At 44.1% G+C, this 26,281-nt stretch overlaps 9 protein-coding genes across 9 annotated transcripts; 7 read left to right on the top strand and 2 right to left on the bottom strand.

The window, feature by feature from the left end:
• Positions 1 to 449: 449 nt before the first annotated feature.
• Positions 450 to 904, top strand: SS1G_06030 (predicted protein; the record flags this gene model as incomplete). The annotated part of the gene is made up of 3 exons (XM_001593058.1): positions 450 to 525; positions 581 to 732; positions 770 to 904. The coding sequence occupies 3 exons, from the start codon at positions 450 to 452 to the stop codon at positions 902 to 904; spliced, it is 363 nt and encodes a 120-aa protein (XP_001593108.1).
• Positions 905 to 1,537: 633 nt separating this feature from the next.
• Positions 1,538 to 3,243, top strand: SS1G_06029 (hypothetical protein; the record flags this gene model as incomplete). The annotated part of the gene is made up of 3 exons (XM_001593057.1): positions 1,538 to 1,592; positions 1,655 to 2,581; positions 2,621 to 3,243. The coding sequence occupies 3 exons, from the start codon at positions 1,538 to 1,540 to the stop codon at positions 3,241 to 3,243; spliced, it is 1,605 nt and encodes a 534-aa protein (XP_001593107.1).
• A 731-nt stretch (positions 3,244 to 3,974) lies between these two features.
• Positions 3,975 to 5,423, top strand: SS1G_06028 (hypothetical protein; the record flags this gene model as incomplete). The annotated part of the gene is made up of 2 exons (XM_001593056.1): positions 3,975 to 4,220; positions 4,278 to 5,423. 2 exons carry the CDS (start codon positions 3,975 to 3,977, stop codon positions 5,421 to 5,423), a joined length of 1,392 nt encoding a protein of 463 aa, XP_001593106.1.
• An 810-nt stretch (positions 5,424 to 6,233) lies between these two features.
• Positions 6,234 to 8,903, bottom strand: SS1G_06027 (hypothetical protein; the record flags this gene model as incomplete). Its single annotated transcript, XM_001593055.1, has 3 exons — positions 6,234 to 7,071; positions 7,122 to 7,696; positions 7,746 to 8,903. The coding sequence occupies 3 exons, from the start codon at positions 8,901 to 8,903 to the stop codon at positions 6,234 to 6,236; spliced, it is 2,571 nt and encodes an 856-aa protein (XP_001593105.1).
• A 742-nt stretch (positions 8,904 to 9,645) lies between these two features.
• Positions 9,646 to 10,164, bottom strand: SS1G_06026 (predicted protein; the record flags this gene model as incomplete). Its single annotated transcript, XM_001593054.1, has 2 exons — positions 9,646 to 9,784; positions 10,103 to 10,164. 2 exons carry the CDS (start codon positions 10,162 to 10,164, stop codon positions 9,646 to 9,648), a joined length of 201 nt encoding a protein of 66 aa, XP_001593104.1.
• Positions 10,165 to 11,187: 1,023 nt separating this feature from the next.
• SS1G_06025 (hypothetical protein) lies at positions 11,188 to 16,157 on the top strand (the record flags this gene model as incomplete). Its single annotated transcript, XM_001593053.1, has 3 exons — positions 11,188 to 14,717; positions 14,764 to 14,976; positions 15,026 to 16,157. 3 exons carry the CDS (start codon positions 11,188 to 11,190, stop codon positions 16,155 to 16,157), a joined length of 4,875 nt encoding a protein of 1,624 aa, XP_001593103.1.
• A 1,636-nt stretch (positions 16,158 to 17,793) lies between these two features.
• SS1G_06024 (hypothetical protein) lies at positions 17,794 to 18,649 on the top strand (the record flags this gene model as incomplete). The annotated part of the gene is made up of 2 exons (XM_001593052.1): positions 17,794 to 17,950; positions 18,003 to 18,649. 2 exons carry the CDS (start codon positions 17,794 to 17,796, stop codon positions 18,647 to 18,649), a joined length of 804 nt encoding a protein of 267 aa, XP_001593102.1.
• A 1,062-nt stretch (positions 18,650 to 19,711) lies between these two features.
• SS1G_06023 (hypothetical protein) lies at positions 19,712 to 21,771 on the top strand (the record flags this gene model as incomplete). The annotated part of the gene is made up of 6 exons (XM_001593051.1): positions 19,712 to 19,845; positions 19,909 to 20,237; positions 20,373 to 20,405; positions 20,469 to 20,579; positions 20,647 to 20,886; positions 20,960 to 21,771. The coding sequence occupies 6 exons, from the start codon at positions 19,712 to 19,714 to the stop codon at positions 21,769 to 21,771; spliced, it is 1,659 nt and encodes a 552-aa protein (XP_001593101.1).
• A 1,482-nt stretch (positions 21,772 to 23,253) lies between these two features.
• On the top strand, positions 23,254 to 26,111 carry SS1G_06022 (hypothetical protein; the record flags this gene model as incomplete). Its single annotated transcript, XM_001593050.1, has 3 exons — positions 23,254 to 24,906; positions 25,019 to 25,827; positions 26,075 to 26,111. The coding sequence occupies 3 exons, from the start codon at positions 23,254 to 23,256 to the stop codon at positions 26,109 to 26,111; spliced, it is 2,499 nt and encodes an 832-aa protein (XP_001593100.1).
• Positions 26,112 to 26,281: the final 170 nt, after the last annotated feature.

Below are 26,281 nucleotides of genomic sequence, written 5' to 3'. Positions count from 1 at the left end.
AACACAATACTATTCGGCGTCTTCAAATTCCTTTGAAGGTTGAATATTAAGAATTAATTAGATGCAGAAACAAAAATGATTATTGTAGTCTGCAAGTTTATTGCATAAGTACAGGATGTGCCGCCACAATATCTTTGTCTCTAGAGCCGCAGTCCGAAGACTTTGGCTCTCTGGTACTTTAAGTAACATTTCGAATCAGAATATGCTTTTTGGCCGGATAAAGCTTTTGAATGTCGCTATCATTTTGTACAATAAAACAATGGTATGGACCATCTATCTTCCTACAGGAGGAACGATCATGGTGGGAAGGCGCGGCCGAAGCGCAGTGGTGGGCCAGAGGCTCATTACAAAGCACTTACTAGCTCGAGTTCTCTCTTCGGTGGCTAAGGTAGCCTGATTCATCGAACGGAATGAATCTCCATTGTCCTATGGATTCTGAAAAAGCCAATATGGAGACAAATTCCGAGCACGAAACAGAAACTCTCCCTTTCTTTGCTCTTGAGGCCTTGCCCTCAACTAAGAGAGGTAGGAGTCTATGTGGATGCCGATAAAATGATATTCTCTACTAGTGTACTTGAAGCAAATAACTTCTGGAGAAATTCGACAGTTGAAGTTTGGACAATGCAGGAATGTGTTTTGGGAGTGAGAGTTTATTTCAGAGAAATATTGAGCTTCAATCGCTGTTTGCGGGCAAACTGCTCAGAGGCTGTGATGCCGAAACTAATGAGACAGGTACACTTGTGAGGCTATCTCATATTTCTCAACGTAGAGCCGTTATTTGAGGAGGTGGATAGCGACAAGATTGGAAAGCTTCTTGCTAGCCATCTCCGCCCGAAAGACGAGTTTCTGTTTACCAAATATCCAAGTTGCACAGCGGCACTTGGGCCCCGAAACAGCAGCTTAGGTCCTCTTCGCAAACGATAGTAAAAATAAGACACGGCATTGGATCCTCCTCTCCGTCGTGCTGGGAGCTCTGATGCGTTCATTCATAAACTACACCGCAATGCCCCCCAAGAAAACTAATTTTTTAGACGGAGTTGAATGATTTCCTGTACCGCTGACAAAAATATACCAAATTGTATGAAACTTTTATCGCACTTGGCGATCTAGCAGCTGGCTACTCTTGTACAACGCAAAGGCCCATATGAATCTGAACAGCTTGATTAATTGAGTTATCAATATTCGTGCCACGTTCTTCTAGAACATTTCACCATGCTTAAGTGCTTAAGTCCACCCCGTCACTCCCGTCCCTCGGGCCTATCAGCTTCGGTCAATCGATTAGTTCAGTGACTTTTATCGCCACGTGATCTTCTACGGCGAATTCCAGAAGAATTATGGCTCGATCTGTCGTTGAAGGCATTTAAAAGCTGGATGCATAAAGATATTACAATCTATTTCCCTCAAAACAACTTTTATTCATGATTTTCTCCTTAATATTGACTCATTAACTCAATCATAAATTTGTACAATATTGCAGTTCTGATACTCCATTGATAGCCTTCTTTATTTATCGTTCCTGAGGGGATTCACCTTAAGTATGAGCGCTTCATCGAGAATCGTCCGCAGTGCGGCGCAAACATCTTTCATAGGAGGTTTGTTATATTCATTCTAACCTGGCGATTGGAAGTCTATTAGTACTAAATAATATCCTTAGCCCGTGCTCTTCAACGATCTTCGCTCAGTCCTACGGCAGCATATTTACGCCGTAATGCTCGAACTCTCCCATCACAAGTGCCAGCGCTGGCCATTTTAATTCCGCGAAGAGGTGTGACGACAGATACTCATACATCTGGAGGAACAAACGGTGCACCTCCACCTGGTTTCAATGCCGAACAAGCCAGAAAACCGATAAAGGAGACCCCAGCCAGCTCCAGTGCGACATCGAAAGCTGCTGCCAAACAAGCCGTCAAACATGAAATAGACCCTATTCCGAGCAATGAGGCTACTGGAGTCGCGAAAACGGATGCTTCTGAAGGCTTGACGCTTTCAGAATTGGCTGGTGCAACTGGAAAGTCCGTGGAGAAGCCGGACGGCGAGAAAGCAGAGAAGAAGCTGACACTGGCACAAAAGATAAAGAAAGAGGCTGCACATTACTGGGATGGTACGAAGTTGCTTGGAACCGAAATCAAGATCAGTTCACGTTTGGCTTTGAAGATGGCTGCAGGATATGAGCTCAGTCGCAGGGAGCACAGACAACTACGAAGAACAGTCCAGGATATGGCTAGACTAGTACCATTCTCGGTGTTTGTTCTTGTGCCATTCGCAGAACTTCTCCTTCCTATCGCTCTCAAGCTGTTCCCCAACATGCTCCCAAGCACGTACGAGGCGCAGAAGTCAAAAGATGCTAAAGTATCTTCACTCCGAGCGACTCGAAAGGATGTTAGCAACTTTTTGCGAAGCACCATGAAAGAGACCGGACTGCCATTAAGCCCAGCAAATGCTCAAAAGGAAGAGTTCGCACAATTTTTCCGCAAAGTTCGAGCCACGGGTGAAACCCCTACCCCTTCAGAAGTCATCAAGGTCTGCCAAATATTCAAGGACGATTTAACTTTAGACAATTTGTCTCGTCCCCAACTCGTTGGTATGTGCAGATACATGAACCTCAACACATTTGGTACAGATACTATGCTCCGTTACCAGATCCGTCATCGCATGAGACAAATCAAGAGAGATGATAGAGCTATTAGTTTTGAAGGTGTGGAAAGTTTGTCTGTCCCAGAACTTCAAGTTGCTTGCCTCAACCGTGGTATCAGGACTCATGGAGTGTCTCCTGCCCGGCTCCGTGACGACCTCCAATCTTGGTTAGAATTGCGACTTAAGCATGGAGTTCCCTCCACGTTATTGGTATTGAGCAATGCATTCATGTATGCTCAGGGTAAGGAGGCTGAATTCTCAACTCAAATTGACGCACTTACTGGTGTCCTGTCATCCATTCCAGAGGAATTATTCCACGAGATTGAGCTTGAAGTTCACAATGCTGAGGGCGCTGCCACCAACAAACAACGTCTTGAGGTTTTGAAGGAGCAACAAGAGCTCATCGAGGAAGAAAACGAGCAAAATGAGGAAAATACCGACCAAGGCAGAGCCACTCCTCGAGATAACGAAGATATCGATGAAAAGGAAGAAAGACGAATGGAAGCCAAAGATGGAGCCGAGCAGGAGCAAGTGAATGAGGCAATTGCTGCAGAGAAAGAGGGTGAACTACTAAAGGAAGAAATTAAGGCAAGAGATGCAAAGCCATGAGCTTGCCCTCATGTGTATATTTGAACATTCTTCTCTCTTGTTGTTTTAACAGCTAGCATTACTGGATCTGGTTTACGCATGGATAAAATGGATTGGATGGGAATGCAATAGAAATTTACATTTATAGACCACTAATATGCCATGAGCATCAGTATAACAGCAGCACAGGCGGCATTAAAATAGCAATCAATACCGATATTTTTTGTAATCAACCTCCTTCAATCCCTTCAACGCCCTCAAACCTTCAAAACCTCTCACCTCCTCTAAATATCTCTTTGTTTGCATATTTGTGAATTAATTCGATTGGGGAAAGAGTCCTTTGTGTTGAATGACCTAAGTAGCAGCAGTGGTAGTCCCATTTAACTTGTTTGTATTCAACTCTTAAAATACCTTAAAGAGTGGTGAGTTCCTGACCATGTGAACACGCCAAGCTTAAACAGGGTTGGTTTCTATTGCAGCTGATGAATGACACCGACCCGCGCCTCTCAAGATGTGATGAAGGAAGCTTCCATGAAATGAATGCACGAGTTTGGGAAATACTAATAAAATTCACTACAATTATTCTCACCTTTTTTGAAGTACAAATTAAGATAAATCACATTAAAGCTCATAAACTTTATCAACAAATAACACACGAAGTTAACTCTCTTGTTACCATCGAAATTATTTCTAGCAAAGCAACGCTCCTACGAAAACAAGCTCCGATTGCCCCGCGCACCTCAAACGCCGCGATGGACCACGACGATTTCGCCAATATTGAATGGCAGAACAGTCAACGAGGGCATTCACGAAGTGATGATGAAAGCGAAGGTCCTGATATTGATAGAAACGATGGTGAAACTCAAGCTGGATCCCATGCGGATGCTATGGATCTAGCAGGCGTGGGGGGAGGTGTTCTCGAGTGTACAGTTGGATCACCTATTAAGGAGAATGATGGAACGAAAGATGCATACGTATCATATCTTGTTACTACGCATGTTCGTCTCTATTGAAGTGCTTCGAGGCGCAGGATAACATACTGATTTGAAACTTAGACTACATTTCCCTCTTTCCAAAAACCTACGACTTCTGTCCGAAGACGATTTACGGATTTTGTATTTTTATACAACACGCTCTTTAAAGAATATCCAGCATGTGCTGTTCCTCCTCTACCAGATAAGCATAAGATGGAATATGTCCGAGGCGATCGATTCAGTGTCGATTTCACCCAGAGACGCGCCAACTCACTAGGACGTTTCCTTACCCGTCTCACTCTTCATCCTGTTCTTCGTCGCAGCGCCATTTTGATAATCTTCTTGGAGAGTTCGGACTGGAATGCGACGATGAAGTCTCGCCCATCGCGAGGCGCTTCTCGAGACGAACAGGCTGCGGGAGTATTTGATAATTTTGCGGACACATTCATAAATGCCTTTACCAAAGTCCATAAACCCGATCAACGCTTCATAGAAGTCAAAGGAAAATCCGACAAATTGGACGAGGACCTGGGGCATATCGAAAAAATCGTCGCTCGGGTAGCTCGCCGTGAAGGTGATTTGGAGACGGATTACAAAGAGCTAGCAGAACAATTTCAACGTCTAATCAATCTTGAGCCCGGAATCGAGCCCAACATTCATGCATTCAGTGCGAGTGTGGAGGATACGAGTGCGGGAATCAAGACATTGAAGGATCATACGGACCAAAATTATCTAGGTAGTTTGAGGGATATGCAAGCTTACAGCACGGCGGTTAAGAATTTATTGAAAGCTCGCGAACAGAAACAACTTGATTTTGAACAATTGACCGAATATCTTACCAAATCCACCAACGATCGAGATCAACTAGCCTCGTCCCATGGCTCTGGCGCTCTGACTGGAGCAGGAGGGTTTATCCGCTCTAAAATTGAAGATGTGCGGGGAGTGGACCATGAACAATCTCGCAGAGAGAGGCTAAGGAGATTAGAATTGAGGATAGAAGAATTGACGAAGGGAGTCGAAGAAGCGAAGAAAACGACGGAAGCGTTTGATGAGGAAGTAGTAAGGGAAGTTGCGGATTTTGAGAGAATTAAGAGGGTAGAATTTAGGAGTCAGTTGGGTGCATTGGCAGATGCGCATAGGGACTTTTATGAGGGCGTAGGGAAGATATGGGAAGGCTATGTTAGGGAAATGGGCGGCGAGGTGGTGGCGAGTGGAGTAGAAGCTTAAGAAATGTGGATGAGAAAATCAAAATCAAGGAACGAAAGGACGTGGGGAATGAGGAGGTAATGCAACAGGAAGGAAGTAGATGAGTGGCCGTTGGGAATAAGTTTTCTCGGATTGATGAATCGATCGATTGCAAGCAAGTAGGCGTTTAATTTGGATCCGGAGCACGCGATCCTCATCATGGTGTGGACGATGATGCTTATTGTTATGGTTATGGTTATGATTATGATTAGGTACGAAATTACTTTCCGCCCTTAGGTAGACAAGAATAATGATATATACATGCATACACATGCATACATACATAAGTCAATCTAAACATGGACAAATAACCAATATTTTGAGTTTTAAACTCGTTGGATCCGAAATTAAGGGATGCAGTTTTCGTACCTACCTACCAAGTAGAACCCTAGGTAAGTATATGAAAAAAGAAACAATAAATCCTCAATATCTATTTCCCAATTCCCCATTCCCAGTATCCTGCATCCCGTATTGAGTGTGAAGAATGGAGTATGAAAGTATGGAGTATAAAAAATCGCTTTATCCATTCATTCCATCCTATTCAATGACAATAGCAATGGCAATGCGAATTAATCATGCATACATGCACACAGCATAATGGACAAAGAAACAAACAAATAAATGATGATTTTCCTCTATTCATTACCATACCAAGTGTTCATATTATTTTTTTTCATTTTCAAAATTTCCTAACCACCCGTCTCATCTCATCCCGTCCATCCATTTCTTCATCCATTTCTTCAATTCTTTGTCTCCTGCAGTAATGCTACGCACGACTTATATATAGCATTATTACTTCCTTAACGGTTTCTTCTCATCCTTCACGTTTACCGCGCTCTCATCATCACTATCGTCATCATCCCCGATAACGTGATGACCACTTCCACTACCCGTGCCCTCACTCTCCCCATCATCCTGGTACAATTTCTTTTCTCGTTCATCGCCACCATCCTTATACTCGTCATCTTCATCGTCACTACCTGCGGCGAATGCATCGTATAATTCACCTGCTCTTCTCTTTCCTCCCTTCTTCATGGTCATTTCAGTGTTACCGGCTAGAGCTTCCGCTTCATCATCTTCGAGAAGATCAAATTCCCATTCGTCTCTTGGGTTATTGCGGAGACGCTTTCGGCGGGCCATGTAGAGGTATACTGCTAGACCAGCGCAGAAAGCAGCGATGAGGCCTAAGGCGCCATAGATCCAAATTTGGGTTTTGGAAGAGACGCCAAAGGTGGGGAGGAAAGAAGGAATCCATGTTGACGGAGTTGTAGTTTCTGATTCTGCAGGTGCGGTGGAGGTAGGCGAGGCTAGTGAATCTTCTGTGCCCGAAGGTTTGGCATTTACAGGACGATCGGGGTGGTCGGATGGTGTGCTAGGAAGGGCGTCAGTTGGAGCTGCAGGATTAGTTGGTGCAGATGTTGCTGTTGGTGTGACTCCTGCAATGGTGGTTGTGGAGATCTCGGCGTGATTATCATCGTCATGTTCGGTAGGCATTGGGAGTACTATCGCTTTTTCTGCATCAATAGCTTCTCCCCAAAGTTTGAGATGCCAATCTGTAAAAGTTCCATTATGATCGTTCGGGAAAGTATCTCTAACAGTAATGGTCCAAGTTCCAATACCAGATTCACCCCTATGTACCCATTAGTAAAGAGGTGCAAATTGTTGATGGGAAACACTGACCAGTGAACAACAGACATGAACGTCCAATCATCATATCCGTCGGTGTCGGAATCATAACGTCGCGTCGTGGAAAGGTGGCTGACTAGTTTGTCTGGACTAACCAAGTCCACACTCAATTCTCCTCGCTTGGTGTGTGCAACGTTCATTGTGACTTGGACATGCTCCAATCTCTCTAGATTCGCTGCTTGCAGCATTTCCTTGGTAACTTCGAAGGAGACCGAGATACCATCATTTCCTTGCGGAATAGCCTGGTTGACGTGGATCCAAGGAGAATAGAACCAAGCTTGAGGTTTGACATTCTTGAAAGTCTTCGCGGCTTCAATAGTTGCCCAGGTATCAATCTTTCCGTATCCAAAAGTATGACTAAACTTCTTTCCAATTGTTGTTGTTTGCCATTCGCCCGTTTCAAGATCAACTGGCAAAGCGGTTGACATAACAAGGTATTGCATATCTCTCCAGCTTAAATCTGGTCGTATTTGTAAGACTAAAGAAAATATTCCTGCCGCGAGAGGTGCGGCAGCAGAAGTACCGCCATGTAAAGAAGAACAAGCGTTGGTACCAACATCAGTCGTGTGCTATAACCTAGTTAGTCTCTGCAGTACCTAGATTAGGAGTGAAACTTACAATGGAATCTCCACTCCCACTACTATATGTGACGACAAGTTGAGCAGAGCACTTCTCAGAATAATATGGATGCAGGCCCTTTCTGTCAATTGCTCCAACCGTGATACTGTAGATACTATTCGTATAGCCATCAAAGTTGCAGTTGTCTTCGTTGGCGGCGCCATTCCCGGATGCGAACACATAGATGGAACCCAATCCACCACGTCCCTTTTGAACCGCATTTACCATAGCCCTCTTGATAAGTATGCCCGGAGCGTCCATCGATCTTCCATCATCAGGAGGACCCCATGAGCAAGAGTAGATCTGATTATGCTGGAATGCGTAATTCATGGCGACGGCTTCATCGGCATCTGTAATCATCTTGGACAAAATACGAATTCCAGCAATCTTCGAATCATATGCGACTCCAACACCACAGACGTCGTTCTTGACAGCCGAAACTTCACCAGCACATCGTGTGCCGTGATTATCATCAGATAATCGTGGTTTTGGCTCTAAAGTGTTCTCGTTGAAATCGTAGGAACCTTCAGCGTAGTAATTGGCCTTCAAATCATTGCTGTACATGTCTAATCCATCATCCACGATAGCGACAATTGAGCCAATTCCAGTGATGTTCTGCATCCATACATCGGTCACATTAACATCGTGCCCGACTTGTACGGGATTGTACAGATGCCATTGATCTTTGAATATTGGATCTTGAATTCCCAAGGCTTGTTGAACCGCCTTTTGTTTTGCGAGCGCAGAATCGACAGGTATTGCGGCATCTTGTCGTTTGTCGATTTCATAACCTTCAGGCGCTGGCCGCATCAAGCCTCTCTTCTCCATTTTAGCCTTCAACCTTTGCTTTTGTGCATACTTCACGGTATCCAGAATATCAAAGTCGCCCAGCGACCGCTTCCGTATCTTTCGCTGCTTCAGGGCTGTATGTACAACATCTTCATCTTGTTTATGTGCGGAGAAGACATGATGGTCTTCCAACTCTCCAAGCTGGCCATCATGACTTACGCCTAACCTTTCTGCTACCTGTACTGGGTCGGCGGTCGAGTCGAGATGTAAGACATAGTAATCGTGGGCATCGTAATTTCGTGGGCGCAGATTTACAGCATTTGCAAGAACCCCGAGACCAAGCAGGCCGATGAGTGAGTGTAGTTTCATGTCGTATAGAATACGTCGCAAGTTTGGTGACTGAGGCGATGGCCTGATTCCTTCGCACTCTAAGAGTTATGATGATCGAAACGGGATATCTTAACTCTTAACAGTCTCGCATTGATGGTGTTTTGTTTTTCTCAATCCCCGAGTAGCAATGTGAATAAAATTATTGGTTGCTTAAGAATAAAGTGTTCAATTGAGAGACAAAGGACTCGCAAGTCCAGGCCAGGAGGTTGCCTTGTTGACTACGTATGTGGTATCAAGCGTTGTGTACTACTGTACCAGTATATGCGAGTAAGCAACGATTCGTCTCCGCCACAAAGGATGCGATGAATTTGAAGTTGTTCGTATGCTGGAATGATGACAAGAAGAGAAATACTATAAGATGTTTCGTAGTCAGGAAGTTATGGTATTAAGGGCAATGGTCAGATGATTTTGTGTTTGATCTGATGGCGGCGACCCTTAACGTTTTGACTTCTTTCGATGTTTCGAAGTTGTTCTAGGTTGGTTATCTCGAGGTTTATTTAGTACCGAGCTCAGGGTAGCTTTATACTTAGTCCCTGAGGAAGGGAGAGGAAATAGCCACAGAAACAGAAAGCAAATCAACTCTATTCAAACTGTCAAAGTGTTTACGATTATCGTACTTTTGCACGGATTTCTGTTCATAATAGGAGGACACCTAAAGCTTTAAGAAGGTTTCAACGATTTTTCCAAGCTTCAATAGTTTCCTTTCTTGGACGGACAATCATTATCCGATACAATGTTCTGCTGGCTTATCGGGATTGACGCATAAACTGGTACCGGCGGGAGGTTCTGGCCAAGAATGTGCTAGGTCCCTGAATCCATATATCTCGCAGAGGGAACCCAACAAGCAGAAAGTATGATTACTAGGACTCAAAGGTTAGAGGTGATGATAGATCTAGATATATTTACCCAACGGAACTTTACCAAAAGGGTATGGGTTTATTGTATACAAAAGTTGGGGAAGTGCAAAATACTTCAATCCATTCACTAACGGTCCATCTATATATAAGTATATAGATATGTGTATTGTATGTGTATAGTAAATGGATCATATATGTATACTACACAAAGTACCGCTACTGAACCCAATTCCCACCAAACCTGAGCAGAAAGAAGTAAATATGGAGCGATTTATCAGGTACCAGAGTCAAGACAAGTGATAACAATATCTACTGTAGTACCTTAATATAGTACGTATTACTGTACTCTTGGGTGGAACAACCGAACCATCTCCTCCGTACATGTGGGGGTTAAATGTTGCGCATTCATCAGTTTCACCCCTCATTATCATGATCTTATTACGCGGTATAAAGTCTTCAAAGCTCAAAGCTCAAAGCTCAAAGCTCAAAGCTTTCCCATCATCACATAGGCACCTAGGTATTACACCACTTCTGCTATCTTTAACATCACATCCATCCATATCGTTGATGCATTAGATAGGTTGGTAGGTACATACTGCAATCAGCAATCATTCTTCCTTACAGTAGCCTCATTCCACAAAACATCCATCCACAGTACTACGTACTACTCCCTCCAATTTCTCGATGCCGCTTTTCGACAAGAGCCATTCACAACTCAAACTTGCCCCAATGCCCGAACGTACCTTAATTACCCTTACAGTATCACTGCCTGCTGTCAAACCCTCGATCGCGAAAACCTGATGAACTCATCAGTCTCCGTGTCTTCGTGTTATCCATCCGATCTGTGCCAACCTGGTCGTCTTCAAAGCAGCAAGCCCAGACTGTATAAGCCTTTACCGCTAATGCCGGGATTTCCAAGGCTTTTGGTTCACTTTGCCATGAAAAGAAAAAGGACAAGATAATAATTGATAGAGCAAAAAGAGGCCGAAGGTGAGTGAATGTTGTGACACCCAGCCTCCACGATTTCTCACCACCGAGTCAATCTCTATTTTATCAGATCTTGTAGTTTGCATATTCTCTTACCTTTGCTATCCATCCGCATCGCACGCTAATCATGTTATCTCAACTCGAGTGAGCTCCAAAGTCGTTGCTCCACTGATCCGCTCGGCGCAAACCTCGAGTTGGGAAAATATTGATGACGGTAGTGAAATAAAAATAACAGCTCACAACTCCAACGTTCGACCAACAAAGCCTGCCGTTGAATACCATTTTGGTGCTTTTGGTATGAATTATTAAAATCAGAGAAATATTTACCTTCCCATCTTTAGAAATCTTTAAACTTCATTTTCACACCGGCTTGTCTAGATTTGGAAAGAAGAGGTACTCGTCACCATCTTAAAAAAAAAATGGCAGCACCATATTGGGGGCAACTGCCTCCTCCAAAAGTCTCAAGGCAAGGCTCAATTGGCTCTGCTGCAGATCCAAATTCGAGAAAGAGCAGTCTGTCTGTCGATACAAAAATGGACCGACTCTCCTCTCAAGATCCAAGACGCATTCGAGAGTCGACACAAACGGAAGCTCCTACGATTTCTACACAAAGTCCATTTACTTCTCCAGTTGCTTCGAGCTTTCGCGGAGATGGTTTAGCCCCTCGACCACCCTCATTCCCATACAATACCTCTAGCACGTCCTACGATAACGACTACTTGGAGAAGAGGAGAAAGCGCGAACAAAGTCGTAACAAGGATAACTTGTACGAATTCAATCCCGCTGTTTCACCTCCAATTGTTGCAGATATATCTCGAGGACACCCATCAGGTACTTATACAGAATCCGTTGCTAGTGGAGCATTATTCACAGATCAAGCTCCGGCGAGATCGAGGGCGGCTCGCAAGTCAAACGGTGCCGATACTATAAAATCTCAGGAAACAAACTGGGAAGTTCTTGGCACATCTTCTCCTATAAGTGAAAGAGACACCGTGCAAAGATCTGGTACAGCTGGTAGAGGTGACGGCAAAGGCTCCTCACCCAGAGGAGGTCACACGCCGACTAAGGATCCCCCTAGACGCAGTCAGACGGCTGTTTCAGAAACGAGGAGGCCTTCTTATTCCGAGGCGACAGAAGTTCAACGACGGAAAGAGTGGGCATCAGACAGGTCTCCTCTACAGAGGTTGGAATTGACTCTTGATAGCATCACGAAAGAGGAAAAACGAGCACGTGTAGAAGAAGCCGAGCGACTGATCAAAGAAAAAGAAGGAAAGCCTACACGTCCCATTGAGCAGCCTACTCAAAACACAGTTCGCTTCAGAAATCGTCCTGTTGCCAAAGCACCGGAAGGAGGTTTGCTGCCAGAAAGGCGGCTGGTCACAGAAAGCCTTCCGCGGACATCAAGTATTAAATCAAAGGAAAGTCTATCACGCAGTGGATCTGTACTGGAGAGGATACCGATCACGCATGCGTCACCGCCGATTGGTTTGATTGCACAGGAAAGGAGTCCTATTCTCAATCGTGAGACTGAGAGTAGTTCAATCCCAAAACGCACCTACAGTAAAAAACAGAAGTCCGGATCAGCAACTGCCGGTGGAGCTGTAGCTGCAACCGAAGCCACTAATTCTCTTTACCGAAGCAAAAGCAATAAATTGAGAAAAGATCCACCACCGGACCATTGGAGCCGACGTCAAAGTGAGACTGAAATACATCCTGAGGGCGACGTGCTACCTAGTCTTACTAGTGGTCGCCAGATTCCGTCGGCACCTCCTCGGAGAGCAACTGCGCCTACCGCATCGAGAACTTTACCGGCTCGTGGGCGTGAGTTGCGTGACGAGCCTTCGTACGACTCCGAAGAAGATATGAAGGCCATTCCTTTTAGGCGAGGTTCAAAACGAAAGATGGAGCAAGTGACTGGACAGAACCAATCATTGAAGCATTCGTCATCTGCCAAATATAATCGCGAAGCAATCTCTGCTTCTTCAAGAGACGCGGGCCCACCCATAACTGGTAATGGTTCCAATGATCACGAAGAGCATCGTCATCGTTTTGGTGAAATGTTCCATCGCCCTCATAACTATGAACCAGGACATGGATTATACGCTCCTCCGAAACCCCTTACAGAGTGGAAGAAGGGCGAAAAGGCTTTGTTGGCGGGAAATCTGTTGGACCTCGAAGAAGACGCAAGCGAAAATGAAAGCGGTATCAAGCCGGCTTGGCGGGAGGCCGGTCTTAGCAGGAAACGCTCCGTTCGACAAAAGAAGGCCGAAGCTTACGATGGAGAATATGATGACAATAACGGTATAGTACCTTTAGCTTTTGGTTCCATGGAAGACTGTGCTGGATGTATTGCCGAGCAGCATCTATCAATCAAAACCCGCAGCTCTACCGGATTTGTCAAGTTCCGACCGAAACACAAATCTGGTTATGCGAGCAAAGTTGTTGCTGCAAACCAATCATCTGACAGACAGAAATCCCCTTCTACTCCTCCTCGTGGTCCAGATCACTCGCTAACGTGTGCAATGCGGGTCATCCGCGTGCGTCCTGATATAGCTCCTACTAGATTCAAACCACCGCTATTACTAAAGTGCGGACCCCTCTTACGTTACTATGGTATACGTACCGAAAAGACGTCAAGCCGTTCGGTGGCTCGTGGCCCTTTACCAGAACGCGAAGTCTGGAGGGGTAGTGTCATGATTGTGACTCAAGACTCAAGTTCATCCTACGAACTTGCTCCAACGCTACGACTCTTTTTGCAGCCTGTTGATCTATTGCCACCACCACCTGCACAAGTTGATGGCGAAGAACTTGCTCCGGAGTATATTGACCCAATTGCAGGACTGACCAAAATTGGGCGAGATGGTAGAACGCTCTACACTCGTCCTGTTGAACAACTCCCAGAAGGGAAAGATCTTTCACGGATTGAAACGAACGAGGGACTTTTCGAATCTCGTCGAAGTCATCTCGACGGAAATACGGATCCGAAACGGAGGCGGAGAAAAGACCAATATGATGGCGAAAAAGCTGGAAAGTTTAAAGAAGTGCGAGGATTCCGTCTGTATTCAGACAAAGGATTTACATTCTGGAGATTCAATATTGAAGTCGAGTTACGTAGCAAGCAACAGAGGATTGCTTATCGAATCAACCGTGGTCCAGCTACTGGTTTCTGGGTTCCTGCTCGTGGACAATCAATGAACATAATGTTCCATAGCTGCAATGGGTTCACCATGGACGTCCATCCAAATGACTTTAGTGGACCCGACCCTTTGTGGAGAGATGTTTTGAACACTCATCAAACACAACCATTTCATGTTATGCTCGGGGGTGGTGATCAGCTTTACAATGATCATATGATGGAACGGACTACCCTCTTCAAGGAATGGCTCAATATCAAGAACCCTCTACGTAAAGAGGCGTTACCATTCACACCAGAGATGCAAGACGAGATGGAGCATTTCTATTTAGACAGCTACTGCATGTGGTTCTCACAAGGTCTCTTCGGAGTAGCCAATTCGCAGATTCCTATGATCAACATTTTTGATGATCATGACATTATAGATGGATTCGGTTCATATCCTGATACTTACATGAAGTGCCCGGTTATGTCTGGTTTGGGAAGCGTCGCGTTCAAATACTATATGCTCTTCCAACAACAAAGTAGCATTGATGAAGGGGAAGAAACCGAGCCTAGTTGGATTTTGGGAGCACAACCAGGACCATATATCCCTGAATTAAGCCGAAGCATTTTCACTGGGCTGGGTCGTGGCATCTCATTCCTTGGCATCGATTGTCGCACAGAACGAATGAATGACGAAATTGTTACTGCTGAAACATATACGAAGATTTTTGATCGACTTGAAAGGGACATTATTAAGGGCCAGACGAAGCATCTTATTGTATTACTTGGGGTACCAATTGCTTATCCAAGGATGGTCTGGCTTGAGACTCTGTAAGTAAAATCCAATGGCCTGTTTGCATTTCTGATAAATGTTTAGCCTTACATCGAAAGTTATGACCCCATTAAAGGCCATGGGCCGTGCTGGCTTATTAGGAAAAAGTCTTATGAATCACTTTGATGGTGGGGTTGAAATTCTTGATGATCTCGACGATCACTGGACAGCGGCTCACCATAAGGAGGAGCGAAATTGGTTGATTCAAGAATTACAAGACTTAGCAGCCGAAAAGTCTGTACGAATCACCATTTTAGGGTATGTATGACCTTTCCGAAATACTCCTACATAAAGCTAACATGAACAGTGGTGATGTCCATCTCGGTGCTATCGGCCAATTCTACTCAAACCCCAAATTGAAGATTCCCAAGGACCAAGATTTCCGCTATATGACAAATATCATATCTTCTGCCATTGTCAACGCACCACCGCCGGACATGCTTGCTGATATTTTAAACAAACGCAACAAAGTACACCATTTTGATGCAGATACCGACGAAGACATGATCCCAATATTCACTCATGATGTGGATGGTAAACCTAGGAACAATAAACGCCTACTCAACCGCAGGAATTGGTGCTCGATACGGGAGTACAATCCCTCTCTAACTCGCTCTAATTCACCGGATGCCACTACTTCTTATGATGGCAGTATTTCACCACCACCTAAGCGCGGTCTACTGCGTCGCTTCACTACCAAAGGTCCTTCATATCGTCCAGATGCACCGCCTTTATCAAATGCTTCGTTCTTCAATAGACGTCCATCATTATCACGTCCATCATTGTCCTTATCGCGTCAAACTTCTACCGAGTCTGCTAGACCAGGAAGCTTGAAAAGAACACTGTCATTAACACGAAAGGATTTCACTGGGCTGTTTCGGCGAAGCAGTAAACGTAGAGACTCTGGTGGTATCAATGGATACGGGTCAGAAAGTGAAGACGATCTATCTCGCAACCCCAATCTTGACGGACCAACAACTATCCGTGGAGGAGCTAGCGACGAATACTATGCGTTTGAAAATGAACTTCCTCGGGCGGCTACCTACTCGGAAAAACAAGCTGCAACCTCAATTGCGGGAAGTCAGCCGCAAGCACCTGTCTTTACACAAGACCGATTCCATCGAACTCCCACGGGTCTGTCCGAAAAACAGATTCGAAAGGGCAATTATCAAAATGTTAACTTGGAGGGCGGCTTGGATATTTGCTTGAATGTTGAGGTCAATCAAAAGGATCCGGCTGGTATTACTATGCCATACAGATTGTTGGTTCCGGCTCTTTGGTATGAAGATGATATGGGTGATGAGGCGGCGAAGAGAAAGAGAGAGTATGATTTGGTTCTGTGGCTGAAGAAGAGAACGGCGAGTAAGGGTCAGAAGGTGGATAGTGGGAAGAGACTTGGAACTGTTGGAAATGAGGAGATGAGGGGGTTGAATGGTTAGGCAGTGAAACTTGCGACGATACGAAGACTTACGGATGAACGATGAGGCGAGCGAGCAATACCCTACGTTTTCTTTGGCGAAAAGTATTTACTACTTTTCTTGATGTATCATATTCTTATTTTCTTGTATTTTTCTCGTTATTTTATTATTTTATCCGAGGTTATCAATAAAAAAAACTCGGCATCTGATTTTAGGCTCGGCAGGGGGGAGAGGTGGAATAGGATGAAAGGAAAGGGAATATGATAGTTATGAATGGGGAGGGGCTTTCAAAATATGATTTACACATGTATACCTAGGTAAATAAGTTGTTTTATCAAATCTGAAATATTAGAAATGGACTTTTAGGTTCAAGTTTAAGTTTAAGTTCAAGGGAGTAAATGGATGGGATGAGATACTTGATAAATGGTGAAAAGTAGATTGGACTTTTAGGTCTTGCTTGCTTTGAGGAGGGAATATGGAGTTTTCAATATCCAGAGCTACCTAGTTAGAAGATTATTGAGCTTGGGAGCTTGGGTTGTGCAAGCTGGGAATAGTAGGTAGGGTTGATGGATTGATGGATGATTAGACTAGATTAGATGAGATGAGATAAGATTTTTGTTATTATCTTGCTCAACTTGCTCAAATTGCTCTCACTCTCGCCTTTGGTTGTGATGCAGATAGACGGGACTTATGGATTTGCGCTTCGTGTGTTTGAATTGTTTTAATGGTTTATTGGTAGTAGCTAGCGGAATGGATGGATGGATGAATCGTTTATTGATCTTCTGGTATTGGGGATTGGGGGAGAGAGGGGAAAAAGGGAACATTGTAATCATATACCGCTTTTTACCGGCTAGTTGGATATCTATTGGATACTTGCTTGAGGTTGGGAGGGATTAGGATTAATGATATGTATGGGGTTTGACCGTGAGATCACCAGGACCAGGTACATATGGGAAATATATATGTTGTGGTCTGATGTGATGTGATGTTGATGGTGATCAGGAATTCTCGGTGTTAAGTACTCGAGTGCATTATTAGGTAGGTAGATAGATCACCCGTGGATGATATCTATCTTATGTTTGATGGTTTTCGGCCGACACAGTGCTTATTATTATTATTATTATTAATCACTCTTCGGATAACCGGGATGATCCCTTTCTGAGCCCTTGCGTTGGTACCCCACTAGGCAGCCTTCACTTCGCTCATTCCTCAACAAAATCCGGGGACGCTATGACCACATCACACCAGAAATTTTAGAAGCTTTGAAATGTTATCGATTTCCCCGCTCGCCGTTTGCTTTGCTTTGCTTTTGCTTGTGACAATTCCCATACCTTGGTAACCTATTCCCTATTTCTACATCCAAGCCCGCCTAATCCTCCATTTCTCCATTATTTGTTGCAATCATCCCGTCCTTCATCCTCGCATTTCCCTATTTATTGTCATATCAAGAGTCTTATTGTAGATTAACAGTCATTATTAGAGTTGTGTTTTTTCTTAGAATTCGGAGGTGACGGCATCGTACGGCGTCTCCTTTTAGTACAAATAGAGGTGCCAAAGTATCTTTGGTGAATCACTTACGGACATCCGCGCACAAGAATCTGGCATAAACGTCTTCCACCCACCATCTTTTACGACTTCTATCAGTATATGCGACACAATGCGCCTTAAAAAAGCAGCAAGAATAATATTAGTCGGCGCTCCCGGAGTAGGAAAGGGCACACAGGCAGAACGACTTCTACAACGATTCCCACAACTTTCTGCTATCAGTTCCGGAGATTTACTGAGAGACAATGTTAAAAATCGGACTCCGCTAGGTATATATATACTTACTCTTTCAGATAGAATGCGACTCACACAGACCTACAGGGATTAAAGCAGAGAGCACTATACAGTCGGGCTCCCTCGTGCCCGATGCCATGATACTTCGACTTATCCTTCACGAATTGAAAACTCGTGGTTGGTTATTTCCCTCGTCTACGCCGTCGATGACGCTAGCGTCTAGCGCTGCATTTGCGTCCTCCTCTGAATTCGACACAGACTTATATGTCGAACAACCATCACTGGCAGAAGCTTTGTCACCACCCCAAACATCCAACGAACCCTCCGCTTCTTTCATACTTGATGGTTTTCCCCGCACAGCCGGGCAAGCTTTTCAACTCGATTCACTGATTCCAATAAACCTCGTCGTCTCCCTCAAAACTCCAGCCTCTGTTATACTGGAGCGCATTGCGGGCCGTTGGGTTCATGCACCATCTGGTCGAGTCTATAATACTACATTCCATGCACCCAAGGTTCCTGGGCTTGATGATATCACCGGAGAAAAGCTGACGAAGCGGCCCGACGATTGCGAAGAAACATGGAAGACACGACTCAAGAAATTTGAGGAGACAAGTGAACCATTACTTGAACATTACGCGCGAAAAGGAGTCTTGTGGGAAGTTGAAGGGAACAGCAGCGATGAGATAAGTCCCAAGTTATACCAGGAGTTTGAAAGACGATTCGCAGAAATATGATTAATGCTGCTATGCTTTAAACGATTTTGAGAAGGATAAAGGGGGATTGTGTAACCAATCATATTCATAAGTTTTTGGCGCACGGTGGGTATAGTGAAAATATTTGGCTTTGCCTTTCAACAAGATCAATTTACACTTCATGATGTTTCGCTTATTCTCCTTTTTCCTTCTCGAGGCCAACTCGAAATAATGTTCCAAGTGGGTCAAATTATTGCGCTTGTAATTGGGATTGAATCTTGCTCGCTTTGATAAGTGCCGATTGCAGGTATGTAAAAATGTTGTGAACGAGGTCTGAATCCGTCAATCATTGCCAGCGTCACGGAGCATATGCATAGCGGTAGTCAAATAAATTCATTATGATTGGACAGTTCAAAATTCGAACAAAGAGAAAACTTATTGAGTGTATGATTTCTCTTAAAACTTCAAAATATTTCCAGAAATTGATTACCTTGTGTGTTGGGTATGTTTTCGGAACCAAGTCCGCTGTTCTTGGGGCATTCTTTTCGGAACTTAAATACCGGTCTATTCTCGGCTATCACAACGAATGACGTTTGATAGCTGTTTCCGCTCTTTGTTCTCTCAACATTATCCTCGGTAACTTTCATATGTTGATGAGAATGCCATAAGCGTCAATTTCATAGCTGGTTTCAATGAGCCACACAATTAATACATTGCAACCATGATGGAATTGATTCGTCCAAGTCTCAAAAAGACAAAATATGTCTCGGGATTCACTCTAGATAGGAGAGACACATTACTATCGACACCGGAAGCGAAGATTCTAGCATGAATGATTGACCGACCTCTCTCATGAACCGACGGACTTATATCCGCATGCACATTCGATGCCCAATTCATCAGATTTCGGGATAATAATGACGTCCGTTTTATCTGTCACGCGCATTTTGTATAGCATCTTAAAGTCATGCTTCTTGTCGATAGAAACTTCTTTGCCTTCAGTAGTTTACATAAACTACGGAATGTATTTCCCCAGTTATTTTTTTTGTTCGAACTTTCCAACTTACATGGGATACTCTAAATACTTCAAGACACTACGACATAATGTTTTCGAAAGCCAAAAGAGACAAGATGAGTCTCAAAGGAATTGGGATTAAGAAGCCGGAGGGAGCCGCAGGCTCTTCGTTTATTGCTATCCTTGTGGGCTTATTTGTTGCATTCGGGGGAGTACTTTTCGGGTATGTATCTGCTGGGTCATATAGCCATGAAACTTAAACTCGGACTAACCATCAGCCAAATAGATATGACACTGGAACAATCGGTGGCATTATAACCATGCGCTACTGGTTAGATACTTTCTCTACAGGATATATCGACCCCAAAACTGGTCAACTAGGCATTAATTCTGGTCAATCATCCTTGATTGTATCAATTCTATCAGCAGGAACACTTTTTGGAGCTCTTTTCGCGGCCCCAGCAGCCGATTGGACAGGAAGGCGCATTTCACTTTATATTAGTCTATGCGTGTTTTCCTTTGGCGTCATTTTGCAGATGGCTTCGGTTGATATCCCATTGTTTGTGGCAGGGAGATTCTTTGCTGGTTTTGGGGTTGGCATGGTTTCCATGTTAGGTATGTGAATTCTGTACGTGATGTGATTTGATATGTGCTAATATATTGCAGTGCCTTTGTATCAGTCTGATAAGTTGTGTTGACTATAGTTGTGTTGACTATACAAAGTTATGTGCGTGATCTAACTGTGACTAGAAACCGCACCGAAATGGATTAGAGGAGCTATTGGTAAGGAACCGTTACATAATATGATTTCTTTCTTTGTCTTTGTTCATTGCTAAAAGAAACTAGTCGGTGCCTATCAACTTGCGATAACAATTGGATTGTTACTTGCAGCAGTTGTTGATAACGCTACTAAAGATCTCGATAATACTGGATCTTACAGAATCCCAATAGCTGTTCGTAAGTTAGCACTTCACACCCTCTTGTTAATTAGGATAGAGTCCGAAAGCTAACTAAATTCATGCAGAATTTTCTTGGGTTCTTATTTTAGGAACAGGGCTTTTATTTCTCCCTGAAACCCCTCGTTATCTGATTAAACGTGGTAGACACAATAAAGCGGCGGAGTCGCTTGGTCGACTTCGAAGATTAGATGTGAACGATCCTCACTTGATTGCCGAACTTCAGGAAATCGAGTCCAACTATCTCCATGAACAAACTTTGGCCAAGGGATCGTCATATCTACAATTTTTAAAATGGCGTACTTTGGGTAAAAAGTACTCTTTGCATCCTCAACACCAAATCTCTCAATCATATGCTAACATCCTACAGACTTCTGACAGGTTGTTGTCTTCAAGCTCTCCAGCAACTAACTGGTATTAACTTTATCTTCTACTACGGTACTTCATTCTTCGCAGCTTCCGGAATTAAAGAACCTTTCGTCATAAGTATGATAACTTCATCAGTCAACGTCATTTCAACATTGCCCGGTCTCTACCTTGTCGAAGCATGGGGGCGACGCCGTCTTCTCCTCTTCGGTGCCATCGGAATGTTCGTCTGTCAAATGATAGTCGCTAGCGTAGGCACCGCCTTCCCAAACGGCGACAACCTAGCCGCCCAAAAGGCCCTCGTGGCATTCGTATGCATCTACATATTTTTCTTCGCCAGCAGCTGGGGCCCCATCGGCTGGATAATCCCCGGAGAAATATTCCCCCTCCCTGTCCGCGCAAAAGGTATCTCCATCACCACGGCCTCGAACTGGCTCTTGAATTGGGCCATTGCCTATTCTACTCCTTATTTGGTTAACCCTGGACCTGGGAACGCAAATCTACAGGCTAAGATATTCTTTGTGTGGGGTGGTTGCTGTTTGTTGTGTGCGGTGTTTGTTTACTTTTTGATCTATGAGACTAAGGGTCTTAGTTTGGAGGAGGTCGATGAGTTGTATGAGAGTGTAGGTAAGGCGTGGAAGAGTACTCATTGGGCGCCGGTAGAGGGGTATGGGAAGGAATGGAGGGGTATTGGGAATGGGAATGGAAGTGGAAGTGGAAGTGGGGACGGGAATGTGGATGGAAATGGGAGTGGGAGTGGGGATGGGAATGGGTTGTTTCAGGAAGAGAAGAAGGTGTCGGTCGATAAGAGAGAGGGTGTTGCTTGAGTGGAGATGGAAGTCATTATTGGTATTGGATTGGAAGATGTGTGTGGAATTTCGTAATGTTAATGTAATCGCGCTGGTGTTGTAGAGGAGAAGGAGACATTGGAAGACTTGATTTTATCTTTTTTGCGGGCGGTACACATTGAGCAAGTTATTTGTTAGTTTTACTAGGTATGATCTGTTCTAGCATAGTTTCATTGATTGGCGAAATTACTATAGTTAATTTATTTTTGCTTTTGGCTTGATCGGTTACCTATGGTATACACTACATAACTGTGATTTTCTTACACTGTTCATCCACCGGTCCGGACATGGTAATCAGTTGATGACTAATCACATGTAAATTCTCGTGGCAGTTGGAAAAGCGGCGGAGCAGTGGAACTACACTACCCCGCCCGCATGAAACCAAGCAAGCATGCAAACGGTAAAAAGCCACCCTGTCTATCAATTTGTGAAAATAATGTAAGACGCACACGAACGAACATCTAGCCACATTATCAGACCATATAAAAAAGTCCAAGGGTCTAGGCAATTCTGATTTTTTTATGGCAGTTTATTGGCGAGGATGCGATGGGAATGAAATGGGAATGAAATACGGTGGTGAACTAATAATTGAACTTAAGTGAAGAGAAATAGCTCAACATGCTGTTGTTGCTTAAACACGTGGTGCGTCATTGTCAGCCCATTCTATTCTCAGGTGGTGGTGGCACAGAAAGCCCGCCAACGCTGTGTAAAATTTTGTTTTTGCCCCTCTTATGCATGATGCAAACAAAGAAGGGTAGGTATCGGAATATCAGAATATGTGCCCATTTTCATGGTATCGGAATCGGATGCACAAGGCGCGAGGGGCAGAAAACGTGTCGGTGTTCGGCGTGTGTGTTACTGCAGATGAGAAGCACCAGTAAGTAGGTACTGAGGAGATATCTAGCGCATCATGCATGGGATCTCCGGTGCAGGCAGGTTGTAACTTGTAACGGTTCATGGGAAGATTCTTTTATCGCACCATGTCTTATGCAATGTAACGGTTGATACGCCGTGGTTGGTTCTATGGCTTTTTGACCTCGAGATCTAGGTGTGCTAGGCACCATACAGGGTGAATATAGGTACTTTGATGTGGAAATTATAGTCGATTACTAGGTAGGTTGATAAGTTTACTAGGTAGGAAAAGATTTCTGGTAAGATTTATCAGGCCACTTTTTACCAGCCGTGCTTGCCATGCTTGCATTGGAGGGGTGCTTGGAATGAATACCTCTTTGACTTTTGGATACTTACAGTGAATTAAAATCATTACATAGTTGCATATTTCTCTTCCATTCCTTCTGTCTTCCTTCTTCAATTTCAATACTTTACAAACACCTCAACTTCATCTTTGCAACTTTCAATTTGTTGAGGGTGAACACCAAATACAATCTACACTTCTCAATAGTGCACTCAGCACCCATTCAATTAACTGAGAGTATCCCCAATTACTTCACATCATTTAACATGGCTCCAGCTTCTGGCGAGGTCGAAGTGGAGAGCATTTCTGCGTATGGAGTTGCTCGCACCACCGTCGACGAAAAGCCGCTTTCAGCTGAGGAAGTTAAGAAATATGACGCTTACTTCAGTGCTTGTATGTATCTATGCCTCGGCATGCTTTACCTCCGAGAGAATGCCCTACTCAAAGAACCGCTCAAGAAAGAACATCTGAAGGCTCGACTTCTAGGACATTGGGGCTCAGATGCTGGTCAAGCTTTCACATATCTTCATATGAATCGCCTCATCAAAAAGTACGACTTGAATGCGTTATTCGTCTCTGGTCCAGGTCATGGGGCTCCTGCTGTACTTTCAAATGCGTATTTGGAGGGTACTTACTCAGAAGTTTATCCTGATAAGGCGGAGGATGAGGAAGGAATGCGAAAATTCTTTAAGCAGTTCTCTTTTCCGGGTGGAATTGGTAGTCATGCTACTCCAGAAACACCGGGTAGTATTCATGAGGGAGGAGAGCTGGGATACTCCATCTCACATGCTTTCGGCACTGTCTTTGATAATCCCAACTTAATCACATTGACGATGGTTGGTGATGGAGAGGCGGAAACGGGACCTTTGGCTACAGCCTGGCATTCAACTAAATTCCTCAATCCGATTACAGATGGTGCTGTTTTACCGGTTTTGCATCTCAACGGTTACAAGATCAATAATCCTACGATCCTTGCTCGGATCAGTCACAAGGAACTGGAATCTTTATTCATCGGTTATGGATGGAAACCATACTTTGTCGAGGGAAGTGACCTCGAGAGTATGCACCAAGCTATGGCAGGAACTCTGGAACGCTGTGTCGTCGAGATTCGTAAATACCAGAAGGAAGCACGTGAATCTGGTAAAGCAATTCGACCACGCTGGCCCATGATTGTCCTTCGTAGTCCTAAAGGATGGACAGGTCCAAGGAAGGTTGATGACAAGTTACTTGAAGGTTTTTGGCGTGCACATCAAATCCCACTGCCAAATGTTGCAAGTAATCCAGAACACTTGAAAGTTTTGGAGGCTTGGATGCGCAGCTACAAGCCTGAAGAGGTTTTTGACAAGGAGGGTAAACTACTGCCTGAGCTAAAGGAATTGGCTCCTGTTGGCAATGCTCGTATGAGTGCCAACCCTGTTGGTAATGGTGGAATCCTCAGGAAACCACTCGACATGCCCGATTTCCGCAAATATGCATTTGAGAATATTGAAGCTGGTGTTAGTCTTCTTCCTAGTATGTCTAACATGGCCAAGCTCTTACGCGATGTGGTTGCCAAAAACATGCACACTTTCCGATTATTTGGACCTGATGAAACCGAGTCAAATAAACTTGGCGAAGTTTACAAGGCTGGTAAAAAGGTTTGGATGGGGGAGAATTTCGAAGAAGATGCTGATGGTGGTAATCTTGCTACCGAAGGTCGTGTCATGGAAATGCTTAGTGAGCATACTGTTGAGGGTTGGTTGGAGGGATATATTTTATCTGGTCGTCATGGTTTACTCAACAGCTATGAACCTTTCATTCACGTTATTGATTCTATGGTTAATCAACATTGTAAATGGATTGAGAAGTGTAATGAAGTCGAATGGCGAGTAAAGATGGCATCTCTTAATATTCTTTTGACAGCCACTGTTTGGAGACAGGTAAGGAATCATGGTCTTTTTTTTTTTTTTTTTTACCTCAACAGTCTTGATCTAAAGTCTAATTTTCTCTTGATCTTTCCCACATAAACGTTTACTGATTATCATCTTCTAGGACCACAATGGTTTCACCCATCAAGATCCTGGATTCCTCGACGTCGTCGCCAACAAGAGTCCTGAAGTCGTACGAATCTACCTCCCACCCGATGGAAATTGTCTTCTCTCCTGTATGGATCATTGTCTTCGCAGCACAAATTACGTCAACGTTATCGTCGCTGATAAACAAGATCATCTCCAATTCCTAAATATGGAAGATGCACTCACTCATTGTGAAAAGGGACTGGGAATCTGGGACTGGGCCTCTAACGACCAAGGTTTCGAACCAGATGTTATCATGGCTGCTTGTGGAGACGTACCCACGCACGAGTCTCTAGCTGCTACGGCTCTCCTTCGAGAACTCATTCCAGATCTAAAGATCCGTTTCGTAAACGTGGTCGATCTATTCAAATTAATCCATCACGGTGATCATCCCCACGGTATCACAGATAAAGATTGGATCTCCATCTTCACATCCAACAAACCCATCATCTTTAATTTCCACTCCTACCCATGGCTCGTTCATCGACTCACCTACAAACGTCCCGGTCAAGTCAACATCCACGTTCGCGGATACAAGGAAAAGGGTAATATTGACACGCCCTTAGAGTTGGCAATTAGGAATCAAACGGATCGATATAGTTTGGCGATGGATGCTGTGGATAGGGTGGAGAGACTGAGTAATAAAGGAGCGCATGTTCGCGAGAAATTGCTGAATATGCAGATTTTGGCTAGGAGGGATGCCTTTGAGAATGGGATTGATCCGGTGCATATTCGGGAGTGGAGATGGCCGTTTCAGAGGGGTGGGAAGGATGAGGAGATGTTGAAGTGAGTGAGTGAGGTGTTTGATATGCATATGTGGTGGGAGAGGGAGGAATGGGTAGATTTCTTTTTAAGGGCAGGAATACATAGTGCGGTTGGGGATGCTGGTGGGTGGAGGCTTGAATGGTTTTAGACCTAATATCATAAGAATTCTAAAATTTACTCACCGCACACCACGAGTAAATAAAACGTGTATTGTCAATATCGGTCAGGCAAGCAGGTAGGGACTAATAAATCACATACCTTTGAGTAGTATGTTGAGATTGACTTCTTACAAAGAGAAGGGTTGATACCAACTTAGATCAATATTGACTACCTAGGTAGAATGAACAAACCAAATTGGAACACAGCAGATAATAGAGTCTTCAAACTGCCAGAACCAATACGACAAGAACAGTTGACTAGTATGTATGCGAATCTGTTTGCACCAGAAAAAAAAACGAAATCCACCAATTTTTCG

The sequence above is a fragment of the Sclerotinia sclerotiorum genome, genomic scaffold (genome assembly GCF_000146945.2).
Source record: "Sclerotinia sclerotiorum 1980 UF-70 scaffold_7 genomic scaffold, whole genome shotgun sequence".
Taxonomy (NCBI): Eukaryota; Fungi; Ascomycota; class Leotiomycetes; order Helotiales; family Sclerotiniaceae; genus Sclerotinia; species Sclerotinia sclerotiorum.
The sequence above is the reverse complement of the archived record's forward strand: the minus strand, read 5'-3'. Positions and strand labels throughout refer to the sequence as shown.